Source organism: Mauremys mutica, chromosome 2 (assembly GCF_020497125.1).
Source record: "Mauremys mutica isolate MM-2020 ecotype Southern chromosome 2, ASM2049712v1, whole genome shotgun sequence".
Classification (NCBI taxonomy): domain Eukaryota; kingdom Metazoa; phylum Chordata; order Testudines; family Geoemydidae; genus Mauremys; species Mauremys mutica.
Genome location: NC_059073.1, coordinates 253298691 through 253316261, shown reverse-complemented (window position 1 = coordinate 253316261; position 17571 = coordinate 253298691). Strand labels below are relative to the sequence as shown.

The following is a 17571-nucleotide window of genomic DNA, read 5'->3' as shown; positions in this document are numbered from 1 at the left end:
TGTTTGTTTATTCTGGCCTAGTTGATAGTACCCATTTGAAATTTCAATTAGTGATTTCATGATTACAATTACCCATTTTTATGTGTTTATCTTGTCACTGAAACAGTGGGGAGAAGACAGAAGAGTTGGTGAGCAAGTCTGTTCCTGTTAAAACCCATTATTCATTCTTTTCTTTCCCCTCCCACTGCAAAGAGATCTGGTGGTTTCTCTAGTCACCCCAATTCTAGCACAAAGTCATCATTCACCATCTGCTCCCTGTTTATCAGCAGCATGGGTACTCACAGGTGACTTGGTGGCTAAGCATAAATCTATAGAGGACTTACAGTCCTTCTGCATTACAGGATCCCCAACATGACTCTCAGACATCAATTATTTTAAGGATTTGCTTCATTGCCGCTGAAATATGCACAGTATAACTGCTGCTGAGCAACACTTGGTCATATAGAACCCCAAGATTCTGGAAAGCAAAAGAGCTCATCTTTATTGAACTTATAACACAAAATTCCAATAAAACAGCATATTACATCAGTGATTATAACTCATTACAAGCATAGACTAAACAAATTTGGCCACAAATTCATATTAAGCAAAATGACTAATTGATTTAACTTGAGAATGCAGCATAATCACAATCTCAATCACTGGTCACTCTTCATTTGCACTAGATGGAGAAGCACACATTTGTAACCACCATAACCAAGGTCTTTCTTTTCCTTGCACCACTTTCCTTACCAAATGATTTTGGAAAGTCTCTTTCCTCCCCACTTCCCAGCAGCCTGATGCCTGAGTTTGCGGTAGTCCAGTGTGGCAAGGACCACTGGCCCAACCACTTCCGACAATAAAATTTCTGTATACAAACCAAACCATGGCCAGTTATCTAAGGTATACATAGGGTGTAGCTATAGACCTCTACTGAAACAGAGGTTAATGGAGAGCAAGCAAAGCCATCAAAGAGCTGAGCTCCTCTTTGCCTATGGTCCAGGCAGGGCCAGCCTAACAATTGGTGGTGCCCTATCCAGAGTGGGATTCCATACTAAAAAAAGGAGGGAAATCAGACAGAGTTTCTTCCTCCTGTCTTGATGCCAAGAGAGTGGGAAGGGCAGACTAGCGGTGAGTTTATAGTATGAATGAGAGGGAGATGAAGCCAGCTCTTGGGTCACAGAGCATTCCCAGTGGCTTCTGGCTTTATTTGTGTTTAAGATTGGCCCTGGGTCATTTTTTATATTGATAAATTGCTTGGGCCTGGCAAAGTTTCCTCCTTTTTGCCTTTTCCTGCAGATAAAACTGGGAAAGGACATTAATATAAAAGTTGAAGTTTTTGAGACATTGCAATGATATACAGATTGGGTGTTTACTAAGTGATTATACTGCTGATTTGCTATCATTGTAGTATGATTGTTTTGAACCTTTGGAGTTCCTCTCCCAGCCCTGTCGAATTTGTGTGAGTGGTCGGTCTATACACGGGAATATCAGAACAAATTTAATGGCCAGGACAATGCAAGGAACAATGAGAGAAAGCATATATGCTGCAGGAAGATACCATCTGTACATTGAAGGGTTCAAGAATCTCTTCCCACCATAGACCAGTGTATGTGCAGTGCACAAAATCAGTGTCAGGTATCCCAGTTTGGACTATTGGGAGGGAAAAAAAGAGCATCAGTTAAGATTGTAAAATAAACTTAACAGTAAATGCTATTTATAAACTATTGGGATATAACCAAAATTGGAAATGAACTGAGACTGTCTAGGTGAAATTGCTTTATATTCTTAACCAAAGCTTTTTACTTCTCAAAGTGTTTGCTTGGCAATTCTGATAATTTTTGCCAGGTCACATCTACGTCCATCTGGTTGTAATTTTCATGAAAATTGGTGAAAATTAATTCAGAGCCCCTAGCTCTTTAGAGGCCATAATGATAGTCCAACAAGAGTTTTCATATCATCTGAGTTTCTTCAATACACCAAAGCTTTCTCGACAGTAGACTTCCCTCCCCCATAGCCCAGAATGGGTGCATTGAAGCCAACCAGTGGCTGCAATGCTTCCTATGAATCAAGTGCTAACAGTTATCAGTGTTGCATTCTCACCAGGGTTGTACTATTTATACCCACATGATATCATGTGCCATGGGTTTACCAGTTGTGCTTGCACATGAGCTGGACCTTAGAACAGGTGACTCACTAGAGGAAAGGCAGGCTCCCTATAGGTGTCCAACACGGAGTGGGGAGGCAGGATTTGTAGCAGCAGGGATGGCTGCTAATGCAGCCAAACAAGCTGTGACATGCCCCGCTGGCTCCCTGATATCTGGTGAGGTAGAACTAGCAGTGTGGATGGCCCACACCTTTGTAGGTGGGACAAGCAGTAGGGGCAGATAATGCGGTCAAGTGCCAGATGAGTGCCATTGACAGACTGAATTCAAAGAGAATTCAAACACAGGGAGAGGGAAAGGGTCAAAGATGGAGCAGAAGCATAAAGGGGCTGAAGAGGAGGCAGAAAGAACAAGTGCACATGAGCAGGGGCAGTTTCAGCCTGGCTAAGGTTGGCACTTGATGGCATTATACAAAACTAAACGTTGATACTTTGTGCTCAAAAAAGTTTCCCATCGCTGACCACCTCAGTGAACTAACCATTTGACAGTTTATAGTTATAACCATTTTGTAGCCTTAAATTATCTTCCATAATTTGAACATAAACGTCTCATCTGACTAGGATGCTGTAAAGGTGCAGGCAGTCGATGAGCACCCCCTTGCAGCCCAGCGCAACTCTGCTGGAGTGCCCTACCTTGATTGCCCCAAGCAGGGCAGCAGTAGATTTCAGTTTAACAGCCTAGGCAAGAAGAAGCAAACTTTTTTTAAAACAAAATACCATGTCCCCTTTTAAAAAGGCTTCAGCCCAGGAACCATTACAACAAATAGCTCGTCAGGCCCTGGTTCAAGCTGCCCAAACTTAAAGTCCACACCCAAGTCTCTGAATCCATTCCAAGTCTCTCTCCTAGTGCCTATTAGAGCAACTGTCATTCACTTAAGCCTACCTGACACCAGGGGTGAAAGTAACTTACAGGATTTACCGGTACTGCCGGAGTCCAGAGGGGGGCGTGGCCTCATCCGGAAGGGGCGTGGCCTCTCAAGATTTAAAGGCCCTGGGGAACCAGCTGTGGCTGGGAGACCCAGAGCCTTTAAATCAACCAGGGGCTCCCAGCTGCAAAGGTGGCTGGGAGCTCCCTGGGGCTCAGGGGCAAATTAAAGGGCCCAGGGCTCTGGCCGCCAGGGGGAACCCCGAGCTTTGCAGGGCTGGGGCAGGGATTTAAAGGGCCCAGAGCTCCTGCCGCTGAGGGAAGCCCGGAGCCCTTTAAATCCTGGCCCCTGCTCGGCCACCAGAGCCGTGGCCGGGATTCAAAGAGCTCTGGGCTGCCCGCAGCCGCGGGGAGCTCTGAGCCCTTTAAATCCCGGCCCCAGCCTTGCTGCCGGAGCCGCAGCCGGGATTTAAAGGGCTCTGGGCTGCCCGCAGCCATGCAGAGCTCTGAGCCCTTTAAATCCCGGCCACAGCCCGGCCGCCAGAGCCGCGGCCGGGATTTAAAGGGATTTCCCCACCATGGAAGTCGATGCAGTCCAGCATGGCGTACTGGCTCTTGCCAGTACTCCATAGCAGACCACACCGGCTTACTTTCACCTCTGCCTGACACCCCATGCTTCCTGTTCCTGCCAGGGCCTCTTTCATTATTCCCACGCTTTGGGCTCCAGCCTGTCCCCTTAAAGGAACAGTACCCTTTAATCATACACTGCATTCCTTTACAGATGTACAATAGCACCACTACTAATATGTAAGTCTTGATGTCCAATTGCTGTGTTTGAAAATGAGGCAAATGCGACAATGAAATATGCGCTAACTCTCTCACCCTCACCCATATGAACATATTTTTGGCTAATACTTCTGATTTTCAGCCAATCTCTTGTTCTGGGGGATGGGGCATGTTTTGCACAATTCCTTTTAAGAGATGCTTATGGTCTCACAAAGATGGGGGGAAGGCTGTGTTGCTTATATGGAGAGTCTAAAGAAAAGCTACCTTCTGCCAGATAGAGTGCATCATTTTATGACAATCACTTAGAAAATCACCACATTTTTCCAGTGCTGAGAGAGGAAAATGGATTGTTAATATTGACTTTTCATTTATGAAACGTTAAAAAGTGGCAGTATAGTTGCTTGTATGTTGTCTGAATATTGTTGGCACGTCACAGTGACGATAACTGTCAATTTATTCAACACAGTGAATTTCCAGACTAATGTTAACTGAAATGTCAACCTGGAGTAAATACTTCGAATCAAAATAATTAGTGAAAGAACATGGGTTTTTAATCAGTGGCTGAATATTTCAGAGGTTTACTCAATGTAACTGATCACTCTCTTTTCTACAATCATCTTCTGAAAGCAACAAATTTATCATTGCAACTTTTCATTTGTTGTTTGGAAGTTCAGTTTTCCTAATTTTACTTTATGTAGGTGGTGACCACAGTGCCACCATCATGAGCTACCAGGGAAACACGAAAGTTGACAGAAGAGTGCAGGGAATGTAGCAGAGAGAAAGGACATGAACTTAGTTTTTTAGTTGAAAGAAGGTATATTTCTCACCTGTACAAATCGAAATTCTCTCCAGTTGACGCTGTTGCTGACAGAGGGCAAGGAAGTTATTCCCAGCAAGACAAACAGAAAAAATCCCAGGATTCCTAAAGCCAGGTAAGAGTCACTAATCCAGCCGTTAGTGTTGTTAAATGGATCTGTTCTGTTGTCCTTTATCTGAAGAAAAATATCACATATACTTTAATAGTGCAGTAGCTGCAGCTCCAATGGACAGAAAAATGCCCTTTAACATGAGGTTTCCTTTAAGGTGGACTGAAAAGGTTTTTGTAAATAGATTAAAACAATCTGAAACAGAAGACCAGCTTGTCTCCTGAGCAGAGTGGGGTGTTCTGAACTGCCAGTATGCAGGGCCTTCCATGGCATGTGCCACTCAGAGGCAGGGGCGGCTCTAGCTTTTTTGCCACCCCAAACATAGCAGGCAGGCTGCCTTCGGCAGCACGCTGTGGTTGCGGGGAGGTCCCTGGTCCTGCGGATTCAGTGGCATGCCTGCGGGAGGTCCACTGGTCCCACAGCTTCGGCGTACCCGCCGCCAAATCCGCGGGACTGGCAGACCTCCCACAGGCAAGCCGCCAAAGGCTGCCTGACTGCCGCCCTCGCAGGGACTGGCAGGCCGCCCCCCACGGCTTGCCGTCCCAGGCATGCACTTGGAGCGCTGGTGCCTGGAGCCGCTGCTGCTCAGAGGCAGCAGATACAGTGTTGCATACAATCTTAGTGTAGCATTAATAAAGCTTTGTAATGTGAACATACATTCTGATGACTGCGGGAATGTGGTTATTTTAAAAAATAAAGCCTGGCTTTCTGCATGTCAGTAAATGTGCCACTCTCAAAGGGGTATGCAGAAATGTGGAACATGTACATCAAAATTATTTATAATTAATATTTTTCTACACCTGTTGTTAATCACTACACTAGCCAGAAGGAAGATTGAGATCAGAAGTCCCCCATTTAACTACAGCACCAGTGATCTTTGGAAATACAGATGCCTAGAGGAAGCACCAACCATACAAAGCAATTCAATGGCATAAAATCAATACAAATATAACTTTTGACATCAAATTCTGAAACTCAACCTACAAAACAGTAGCATACATAAGTTGGGGTTGGGGGGAGCAATGAACGGAAACTTACCTGAGATATGACATAAACATTTAATCTCCATCTTACATAGTAGCGAATAGGGATAACAAGCGTGTACAAAACATGCAGAAAAGCAAAAACCAAGGCTACTAATCCAAGCTGTTTCCTACAAAGCATCCATTTGTCCAGCCAGTCTGGGAAACGACTGTATTTTGTTCCTCTGTGTAACTGGAGAATTGCAGCAATTATACCAGGAAGGTAAACCAAAGCAAGAAGGATGAGTGCCACTATGGGGCAAACCCGATTTGGAATGGAAATTACAATAAAAAATGATAAGTCTTTGTTTTCATGGACGTAGGGGTAGATTACATCACGAATCAAACTGTAGAAGAAAAAAAATGCACTTAGGCCAATAGCCAAGTAGATGGGAAACTTCCACATTGGAAAGAGCTGCAGTGGGTAATTTTCTATCTCTCTGGCTGCCAAGAGAGAGCCTTGATCCAATGGTGTAAGACCAAGAGTCCGAACAATATCCATCACCATTTGTTTGGCTTTGTTGTCATCTCCACAGACAAACACCTGCAACAAAAAGAATGGGCTTTATTGTGATAAATCTTTGGGACAGATTTTACTGTTGACCTGTATGGGTATAAAATAAGACCTTAAAGTTGATTGTATTTCCAAACTTTCTAGAAATCATTGGCTTTCTTGCCAGTGTTTGGGCTGGTCTACACTAGGAGGGGGGATCGATCTAAGATACGCAACTTCAGCTACGTGAATAGCGTAGCTGAAGTCGAAGTATCTTAGATCGAGTTACCTACTGTCCTCACGGCGCGGGATCGACATCCGCGGCTCCCCCTGTTGACTCCGCTACCGCTGTTCACGTTGGTGGAGTTCCGGAGTCGACAGGAGAGTTCGGGGATCAATATATCGTGTCTAGATGAGACACGATATATCGATCCCCAAGAAATCGATTGCTACCCGCCGATACGGCCGGTAGTGAAGATGTAGCCTTTGATGCAGGGGTCAAACAATAACATGCTCCGCTACTGAGAATTAGAATCAGAAGTAAAACCTTTTCACTGGGGAGGTGGGAGGTTTAAAGTAAAACAATCATATATATGAAAATAGCAAATTATAATACACTTAACAATGATATTCAGCTAGAACTGTTTGATTTTAGCACATGCTTTGGAAGACAACTCTGTCAAGCAATTTGTAAACACAATTGCATCTTACTGGTAAAGAGTTCTCGAGGATTTTATATAAATGGTCACAATCTTCCATTTTTGCACCACACATATAAAACAGTGATTCCCAAGGGTCCCAGAGCAATCGGGATACAGGTAATAGGAATATAGATCACCTGTCATTTAAAATAAAATATTTCTCTTTAAGGATTCTGAGAACAATGTGGAGGGAGCCTCTCTCATATGGGTATGCAGGGTAATAGAAAAGCGCACCCTCACCAGCCAATTATCATATGCACAGGGCAGCCAGAAGGATGTCGGGAGTGAGCAGGGGAGAGGGAGGAGGGTGTTTTGGGAAAGACAGTACTCATCTTGGAGTCTGGAGAAAAAAGGCAACTTGCTCTCATTTAGACCCACAATAATGGGGATTTTTGGAGCTTCTGACCATAGTGCGGCCTGAAGGGAGCTACATCTGTGTAGAGATCAGCCTGGACAGGCGTACAAGTCACCAGCTCCTTGGCTCTGCCCTGGCAGCACAAAGCAGGTTTAATGATGGCTTAAGTGACCAGTTGAGGCAGCACACGGCGTAAGGGAACTCTGATGGTTCCTGGCTGCGAGAGCAGTCCCTTGGGGACAGTTGCACCTGAAGCAGCTTAAAGTAACCCCTGAAGTTGCAATAAGCTGCTTCTCAGGCCTAGCCCTGCACGCAGTGGACCAAGGGTCAGAGAACCATGAAGATGGCTAACAAACTTCATAGTTCCTCCAGCCATCCCAAGCTGCCTAAGTATCAGAATCTCCATGCCCTTCTTGCCCCCTGCTCATCCCCCCAACACTTCTGAACTCTGGATAAGTCCAACCTTGCTTCTGAACTCTGTGGGAAGGGACATATCTGCTTCCACATGTATCCACTACCTGAAAGTAGCCAGAATGGAAGCGTGATTTACACAACTTGATATTTCTTCTCCTCCCTACATTCCTTTCTGTCTCAGTTCTCCTCCTGCTTTGTCCAAGTTCCCTCATTATGCTTCTTCCTCTCTTCTTTTCCTCTTCTCTTGATTCTTTGGTTCTTTCTTCTCAATTCCTTTCCTTAGTCTTTCCCATCTTCAGCTTCCTACAATCCTCATTTCATACCTCTTTTTAAAGTTCCTCTTGCTTACTTTTGTAACTTACAAACATTTTTAGATGATTTTAAAATCCTCCCAACACTGTAGATACATAACAGCAGTTCCCTTCTCTGATCTCTGTTAACACCTTCCTGCAGTTTGGGGGTGAGGGACATGAGGGGGGGTAACGATCAAAAGGCAGGGAAAATCAATGTTTTTTAAATGTTGGGGATAGAGATTTATTTCTAGGCTAAGATCAAACAATCATATTTGAGCATGAAAGGATTTTTTTAGCTTAGTTATTTGACTGAACACAGGGAATCATAATGAAAGTTGCATCTGAACCTTGTCTGATACTTTTCTCTTTATTTACATGTATTTTGCTGTACTGTTCAGAAATTGCCATCTGATATAATTTACAAGAAACTCTTGTTCTTTCATCTTACCTGTCTGCTTGCATCCAACGTGCCTGACTGCAAGGCCCATGCTGACACGGTGTTAAATGCTTTCACTACCTTAGCGCCTGGCACCAGTTGAGCAAGGTATTCAGCATTGGATTCAGGATATTGGTTTATTTTGAGGTTGTTGCTTACATCCACCAATACTTTTCCATGAAGAACTTCAGTTAACTCTGTGAGAAAGTTGTAATGTTGTCTCTGAATTGCTACAATAATAATGTCAGCCTTCTGTGCAGCTTCTCTGTGGCTCAGCACCTCTGTGCCTTTGGGAATCAGACTGGAAGTCTGTGCATTTCGGCTTCCGAACACTATTGAGTAGCCACACTGGAGCATTTTATACCCCAGAGATCTTCCAAAATCTCCTGTTCCAAAAATACACACCATCTCTTTTTTATGAGGAGAGTTTTCAGTAAGAGGGATCATGTTGGAAGAATTTTTCTCCATATCTAAAAAACAGTAATAGGGAAAAACAAAACAGGAATACTTTGAAAAGGACAAACTAGCATGGTGCTTTGATTATACCAAAATATATATTAACGTTCTCTTTGTTTCTTGGACCATTTATCAGGAAAGTCTAATAATTAACACACATTGTCAGAGGACTTACTGTGCCGTTTTATAAAGAAAAGTAAAGTTAATTTCTCTCCATGGGCTCATAGCGCCCTACCTTTCCCCCAGCTGATAGATGCAGACTCTAGATGCGGAAGAACTGTTTCAGTTCTCTTCTCTGAGGGGAAAAGGGGGAGAAGGGGCAGGATATAGAGAGAAGAAGGAATAGTATTTGCCCCATGTTTCTGGGTCATTTCTGCTTACTTTGTTGACAGAAATAAGTTAAAGGGGAACTCACCAAGAGAAATCAGAACCTGGAGGCTCTTTGCAGGAAAACTCAAAGAAAAGACATTTCAAAAGGAGCAAGCTGGGAGCTCACCTGCCCTACTCAGGGTTTTATTGTTATTGCTCTTCAATGCCAATGTGTTTTATTGGGAAAGAACCCCAGTAGAAGGGACTACTCAGGTACTGGGCTACTAGAGTGTATTTCCTTTGCTTATAATGATTAAAGGTAAAAAAAAGGTAATAATTGGAGATATACCAATCTCCTAGAACGGACCTTGAAAGGTCATCAAGTCCAGCTCTCTGCCTTCACTAGCAGGACCAATTTTTGCCTTAGATCTGTAAGTGGCTCCCTCAAGGATTGAACTCAAAACCCTGGGTTTAGCAGGCCAATGCTCAAACCACTGAGCTATCCTATTCTATTATAAGCAATGTATAAATAAATATTGATCAAGTAGGTACTTATATGACCCACTTCACTGTAATATCTAAGTGCCTCACAATCTTTTTTTTATCTTTATTCTTTATTTGCATTGTGGTATCACCTAAGGTCCCCGGTGACCAGGACCCCATTGTGTTAGATGTTGTACAAATACAGGACAAAAAGACAGTCCTTGCCCCAAAGAGCCTACAGTCATGTATCCTCTCAACACACCTGTGAGATAAGAAAGGATTATTATTCTCATTTTACTGATGGTGGACTGAGGCACAGAGAGACGAAGCGAATTGCCCAAGGTCATGCAAGAAGTCTATGGCAGTGTAGGGAATTGACGCCAGGCCTCCTGAGTCCCTGGTAGTGTCCTAACACACCACCATCCTTTCTCTATGTATCTATACATACTATACAAAGGAAACCTATTCAAAGGGACCCATAAGTAGAAAGTTCTAAGAAGCTACTATTTGTGTGCTCTGTCATGTGATACTACATTGTGCTTCCTTTGAACATGTTTAAAAATCACTCTCTGTTGGGTTTGCTGATGTCCTGGGAGACTGTGAAGAGGTGTGTACCCCACAGGCCCTGAAAGGGTTAATGTGAGCCTGAGAGGTCAGTTATGGTACCTGGCTGCACCTGGAAGGAGAGCCAGGCTTAACGGATCATGAAGCCCAGCTGGGCAGGAGCAGGCTGGTTAGCATAAAGCCAGGAAGATGAGAGCAGAAGAGGGCTAAAGGGAGGGAGTTTTCAGTCACTCCCTGGGTACAGAGAGGTGGTGAAGAGGATACCCAGGGGGGAGAATAGGCCCTTGATCCTAGCCCTGGAAGAAAGGTCTACCCAGAGAAGTTACGAGGAAGAAAGCCTGGGTTGGAAGAAGCCCAGGGAAACAGCAGCAAGGAGTGGGACTGCACAGACCATGGCTGCTGGTTATACTGTTCCTGAGCTGGAACCCAGTGTAGAAGGAGGGCCTGGGTTCCCCTACCAGCCACTGGGAACATGGCACAGGACCTGGCGATGTGAAATGGAAGACTGAGGTGGCATCTGGACAGCTTGTCTGATGGGACTTTGTTACCTTGGAAGGGGAGGACTATATAGTGACCTGGCTGGAGGGACAAGTCACAAAGAGGAGAGTACCCTGGGTCACAGAGAGAAAGAGGAGCCACAATATGAGCAACTGACAGAAGGGGGTACAAGACACGGTGAAAGCTAATTCCTAGATACCACTAAGGAGGTGCAACTGTGATGAGTGAACCCCTTTACAGAGACGCAAATGGGAGGAAGGCTGTAGAATTCCCTCTTGTGGATATTCATATATTTCAAAGCAGAATAGCAGCATGTGTAATACTGATTAATATCTCTGAGCCACTACATAGTAAGATGTAACATTCCTTTTTTTAACATATTCTGTACTATACACTGGAGGATTGACTTTGTTTGAAATATGGCAGTATCCCACCCAAATCTTCCAGGGCCTCCAACCTTAAGAAGTCAGAAAGCTGGCACTGAGTGAACTGTGTGGCAGTCATGTCCTCTCCTAACTGAGATTTGAATAGAAATCAAATGGCTGTTTCTATGTGACGTGCAGAATTAATTAATATTATAAACATTTTATTTAATGAAAGCTACAGCAATAAGAAACAAATCTACAAAGTGTCTCCAGTGTTCGTTAAAATAGAATACCAAATATTTAATTCGCTGATGATTGTTTGGGGGTAAGCACTTGCTCAGATGATCCTGCAAGCAATGTTCTGACCTCTAGAGACCTTAAATATTTTCTGTTTATATGCCTCCAATTACAGGCCAAGCACTCACAAAACTAAATGTTCCTCATATAGGCCTTGCCATATGATTCTTGAGAACTGGAGAAGGAGAGATTACATAACTGAATTCACCCACATCTGAAACAAAGGACAGATAACATAGTCTTTTACAACTCTTCAGGGTGACAGTAATCACACACGGGCTGGCTATGGTATAGTATAATGGTAATAAACTGTTTTGTAGGAGCTGAAAGTATAAGAGGTATTTATAGGCTTATAAACATTGCACTGGCTTGTGTCAGAGAGCAATGATGATTAAATGACTGTATTTCAGGGCCCATCCTGCTCCTAATGAAGTCAATGGGAATTCTGTCTTTCACTTCAGTGGCGGCAGGCTCAGGTCTCAAAAATGCCTTTAAGGAGGGCTGGCTGTATGCTTTTTCCTCTATAGCACACTGGGCTCTTCTCTCTTTCATCCCTTTCTAGAACTCTCCATTCCTCTTCCCTAGAGAGAAGTCTGCAGAAGAATTTTTTTTCTTTGCTCTACTATTTAGGGCCCTATTCAACAAGGCGTTGACAGCCTCCTATAGGGTTCTGAGCATCTTCAGTTCCTAGTTAAGCTGAAGTTGAGGTTGTTAGTACCTTGTAGGATTGGGCCCTTAGAGCTGATAGGCCAAATTCTCACAACTAGTCCCATGCCATGCAGTGAGGCCACTTGCATGAATAAAGTAAGGAGAATTCAGCATTGTTTGTTAGGAAGTACTGGGTGTCAGACATAATGAAAGATGATGGTGCTTATTACCATCACCATTGTGATTTAATGACACACAAATACCAGAGATAAATTAATCAGTAGTTAATGTCTTCATAGATATCGTACATTGTAAAATCTTGTTTGGTAACTTTGTGTAGTTTAACATTTGTTCCTGAAACACATAATCCAAGAACACAGCACTGTACTAAGTGATATGGAAAAAGTTGGCTTTGAAACTACAAGCCATCTGTAACTTGCCTAGTTAAAAGAACAAATATGGAAATGAAATGAGTTGACTTCCATCTAACCCCTTTTCAGTCCTATTATTCCCCCAAGCTTTTTGGCAAAATTCAGTAAAATTTCCTGCTGTTGCTGAATTGGCTTGATTTTTTTTTTCTAGACTGAGGTTTATGCAGGGGTGAAAGTAAGATAAATTACTTACCAGTACAGGGGCCCGGCTCTGGGCCCCTGGAAGGGGTGGGGTCTGGGTGAAAAGTGCGGGGCTGAGGGTCAGCATCCCCCAGCCCGTGCTGCCCAGGGCTCTGGTGATGATTTAAATGGCCTGGCGCTCCGGCTGCTGCCATGATAGAGGCAACTGGGAGCCCCAGGCCCTTTTAAATCACCAGGCCCTGGGGAAAGCTGCCCCTTTTGCCCCCCCTCACTCCCTGTCGGTGGCCCTGCCGGTAGGGTGCCTACCTGTCGGTGGCCCTGGGTGGGGGGCGGGGAGGAAGGAGCAGTGATGTTAAAGCGCTGCCGCAGGCCGGTACCGGCAGTCTCTTCTTACCGGTACGTCAGAAAGGCCCATACCGGCCTACTTTCACCTCTGGGTTTATGATTTGTAATGAATCTTCTGTGATAAGTCATCTGGGTATCTCAAACCCTCAGAAACCTACAGGCAATGATGATTTTCTTCTGAGTTTTGGCTTTCCTATGTGCATTTTTGGTTCAAAATTAAAACTCAGGCTGCAACTCAGTGGGTATGAATGCGTGAAAATCAAAACTAACAAGTGTCTGACAGAATCCATGACAAAAAGACCTAGTGAGTTTCCCACAGCTCTAGCTGTAATCCCTACTAATATACTTTACTACATCAGCTGATGTATTTTAATACAACATCAATATCAAGGACTGTACATGAAGCATAACATCTATATCATCTTGTGGCTCAGGGTTCAATCCCGTGAGGTGTTTGAAAACACTGGTCTGATAAAGCACAGCTTTAGACATATGCTTTGCTTTAAGCATGACTTAATGGGACAATTCACATGATTAAAGTTGAGCACATAGTATCATAGAATTACATGACTGGAGAGGTCATCTAGTCCAGTCCCCTGCACTCATGGCAGGACTAAGTATTATCTAGACCAGTGGTTCCCAAACTTTTCGGCATCACGCCCCCTTTTTAATTTTTGAGAAATGCCTCATGCCCCCCCACCTCTCCTTTACCATCATCCAACCCCCCCCCAATCCTTGTCCCCTGACTGCCTCTCCCGGGACCCCCCCATCCCTAACCATCCCCCTGGGACCTCACTCCCTATCCAACCCCCCCGGCCCCTGTCTCCTGACCACCACCTCCAGAACCTCTGCCCCATCCAACTGCTCCCGCTCCCCTGACTGCCCCCCGGGACCTCCTGCCCCTTATCCAACCCCTCCCCCCGCTTCCCCCCCCCTTACCAGGCCGCTCAGAGCAGCAGGACTGGCTTATTGGAAAGCCTGGGAGGTGGGTGGGCGCAAGCCGCGCTGCCCATGCGGCGGCATGCCTGCAGGGGAGGGGGGACAGGAGGGGAGGGGCCAGGGACTAGCCTCCCCGGCTGGGAGCTCAAGGACCAGGCAGCCTCGCACCTCCCTTGGAATTTCTTCATGCTCCCCCCAGGGGAGCACACCCCTCAGTTTGGGAACCAATGATCTAGACCATTCCTGACAGGTGTTTGTGTAACCTACTCTTAAAAATCTCCACAACCTCCATAGGCAATTTAATCCAGTGCTTAAGGGCCCTGAATGTTAGGAAGTTTTTCCTAATATCTAACCTAAACCTCCCTTGCTGCAATTTAAGCCTATTGCTTCTTGTCCTATCCTCAGAAGTTAAGAAGACCAATTCTTCTCCTTCCTCGTTGTAACAACCTTTTATGTACCTTGAAAACTGTTATCATGTCCCCTCTCAGTCTTCTCTTTTCCAGACTAAGCAAACCCAGTTCTTTTCAATCTTCCCTCATAGGTCATGTTTTCTAGACCTTTAATCGTGTTTGTTGCTCTTCTCTGGACTTTCTCCAATTTGGCCACATCTTTCCTGAAATGTGGTGCCCAGAACTGGCCACAATACTCCAGTTAAGGCCTAATCAGCATGGAGTAAAGTGGAGGAATTACTTCTCGTGTTACACTGTTGACTCATATTTAGCTTGTGGTCCAGTATGACCCCCCCAGATCCCTTTCTGCAGTGCTCCTTCCTAGGCAGTCATTTCCCATTTTGTATGTGTGTAACTGATTGTTCCTCGCTTAAGTGCCTTGCTGGATGAGGGCCGGAATGCTCAGTACCTTCCAGGACCAAGCCCCAGGACTTCGGACTTGGTTCAATTCTCACCTCTGTCACAGACTTCCTATGTGACCATGGCCAAGTCACGTAAACTCTCTGTGCCTCAATTCCCAGGCTATCATATGGGAATAATACTTCCTTTGTCTGTCTTGTCTATTAGACTAAGTTTTTAAAGGCAGAGTCTGTCTCATGCTGCATGTGTGCACAGCACCTGGCACAATGTGATTCTGATCTTTGTCGGAGCTTGTAGATGCAGTTGTAATTAGCTAAAAAAATGAAACAAAAAAACCTAAGTGCTGATGAACATAAAGTCTTACACTAGTGTTTAAGGCAGGGTCATCAACCTCTGGCACGCAGCTCACCAGGGTAAGCACCCTGGCGGGCCGGGCCATTTTGTTTACCTGCCGTGTCCGCAGGTTCGGCCGATCATGGCTCCCACTGGCCGCGGTTCGCCATTCCAGGCCAATGTGGGAGGTGGGAAGCCGTGACCAGCACATCCTTTGCCCTGTGCTGCTTCCCGCAGCCCCCATTGGCCTGGGATGGTGAACCACGGACAGTGGGAGCTGCAATCAGCCGAACCTGCCAACGCAGCAGGTAAACAAACTGGCCCGGCCCAGCCCGCCAGGGTGCTTACCCTGGTGAGCCACGTGCCAGAGGTTTCCGACACCTGGTTTAAGGGAATATTAATGCTGAGTGTTCTGAAATAGCACATTATTTAATCTTTCAAAATATCCATAATTAATATCCAGTTAAATGACACAGGTTTCATCCTACTACTTATTCCAAAAATGGATAGAAAAAATTAATACACACTTTAAATTTAGCCTCTTTTGAACAATTCTGGAGTTGTGTGGTTTGGATATATGCATATTTAATTACTCTTTCAATTAAAATGAGTTGCAGCCTTATGAAATAGCTCCAGCAAAGTGGGAAGCTATAAAAAAAATCACATGGAAACAGATTTAGTTACTTCCCTCTAAATGTTATTCATTAAGATATATTACAAATATATAAAAATACAAATAAATAAATAAAAATGAGCACTAAATTACAGATATTTTATCAGAGATTTCTGTTACACTGTGACCTAATGCTAAATAGCTCATGCTACAAAAGGGTTATCATGCTGTTCTGGTTCTACAGCAGTGATACTCAGACCTCAGTGGTTCAGGAGCCAAATTAGCAATCAACATTACCCAAAAGAGCCACAGGAGTTCGAAGTCATTGTTTCATTTATTCTCACAGCAAAATAACTGACCAAGTATTATTATTTCATCAACTACAGTGGTTAACAACATAGTAAAAGCATCCTGATTGGTTAATAACTGAGACTGGTTAATAATAAAATCACACAATATTTTAATATCACATGCTGCCAAGAGCCGCAGGAGACACATTAAAGCGCCACTTGCGGCTCACGAGTCTCAGTCGGAGTATCAGTGTTTTACAGTCTGCGTTTGATGCAAAATCACTGAAGAGATTTTAAAGTGATTCTCATGCCGTTAGCCAGGACCTGATCCTCTGAGATGCTCAGTATCTTCTGAAAGGTGGAAGCCTGTGTACTACCTACTATTTTAAAATAGTCAGCATTTCAGGTCTGTTAATATTCATTTAGCAAGAAGAACATGAATATAATGAACTTGTCTCCCAATCAGTGTTCTGGGAGTTGAGGATGTTCAGTACTTTGCAGGATTGTGCCCTATGTTGGGCTGCTTCACACTCTCTTATAACTATTTGTCCAATGAATGTGAAAATGTAATTTGGTTGTTCTAAAAACACTCCTTTTATGTTTATATGGGCTGGTGCTTTTACAGGTGTTTGAGGAATCTAATCTTTTGTTTCCTGGAATCTAGACACATATATATATCCCCCTATTCCAATTCAGTCATTCAATAACTTGTCTGCTTGCCCCTCCTCTAAGAAACTTCAGAGGAAAATCATGTGTAGAACACCAGGGAAAGTAGTTTAATGTGAAATATCCCTTGGTGTCTTTCCTTAAAATGATTGGGAAAGGGAAAAAAAGAGAACGTAGTTTAAAGTTTCAAAATAATTGTTCAGAAAATTTCAGTCTCTCGATCCCTCCCCCAAACCAAACACACTAGAAAATGAAAAGTAAGTGTGTGTGTGTGGGGGGGGGGGGGGGGGGGGGGCGGGGAGGGTGGGAAGGTGTTCAGTTTGTTTTTTCCTTTCCACCCTTTGTCTCGTACACATCCCTTTTTCAGTGGCCAAAGGGAATGAAGGGAGAGAGGGGCAAAAGAAAAGTGTGAAGAACCCCCCCAAAAATTGAAAACAGAATTTTTCCGAACAAAATCTTTTAGAAATTTTAAACAATTCTTTCTAAACCTGCAGAATGCAAGTGACTTCAATTTTTAATTTTTTTCCCCACTAAAAACGGTTTTCCATTTTCAACCTGCTCTAAAATGGAATCAGTTTGACTTAAACAATATTAATCAGAGTCTCATAAGACAGTGAACAAAACCTATGATGTTATACAGTCCAATTCTCTACCAATATAGAATTGTTTCCAGCATTTGAGACAGATTTTCTACCCCAGTCTGCTTCTGGTGCAAAGGGAGTGGAAACCTTCAAGTCCCTAGTGCAGAGCATCAGGGAGCCACACCCAGTTCCCTGACATCCGCAGCAGCAAATGGAATCTTTATGCACGTCTAATGCTCAGTGTTCCAAAGGCAAAGGCTTCCATCACTTTCTTTGGGAGACCAAGAATTGATGTGAGAGGAAGTGATTGTAAGCCACTGACTCTCCCTCACACAGCGATAGCTAAAAGCAAGTGGACCCGAGCCCTGC

General features: G+C 44.1%; 1 protein-coding gene across 2 annotated transcripts in view; it reads right to left on the bottom strand.

The window, feature by feature from the left end:
• Window positions 1–455: 455 nt before the first annotated feature.
• STEAP4 (STEAP4 metalloreductase) overlaps window positions 456–17571 on the bottom strand; it is a 38072-nt gene continuing 20956 nt past the window's right edge. For both annotated transcript variants that reach the window (XM_045003919.1, XM_045003920.1), the window contains exons 2-5: window positions 8447–8904; window positions 5759–6286; window positions 4622–4786; window positions 456–1632 (exon numbers count right to left, since the gene is read on the bottom strand). In XM_045003919.1, coding sequence (XP_044859854.1) covers window positions 1363–1632; window positions 4622–4786; window positions 5759–6286; window positions 8447–8902 — 1419 coding nt within the window. In that variant the 5' untranslated portion in view covers window positions 8903–8904 and the 3' untranslated portion in view covers window positions 456–1362. The remainder of the gene's footprint in view (window positions 1633–4621; window positions 4787–5758; window positions 6287–8446; window positions 8905–17571) is intronic.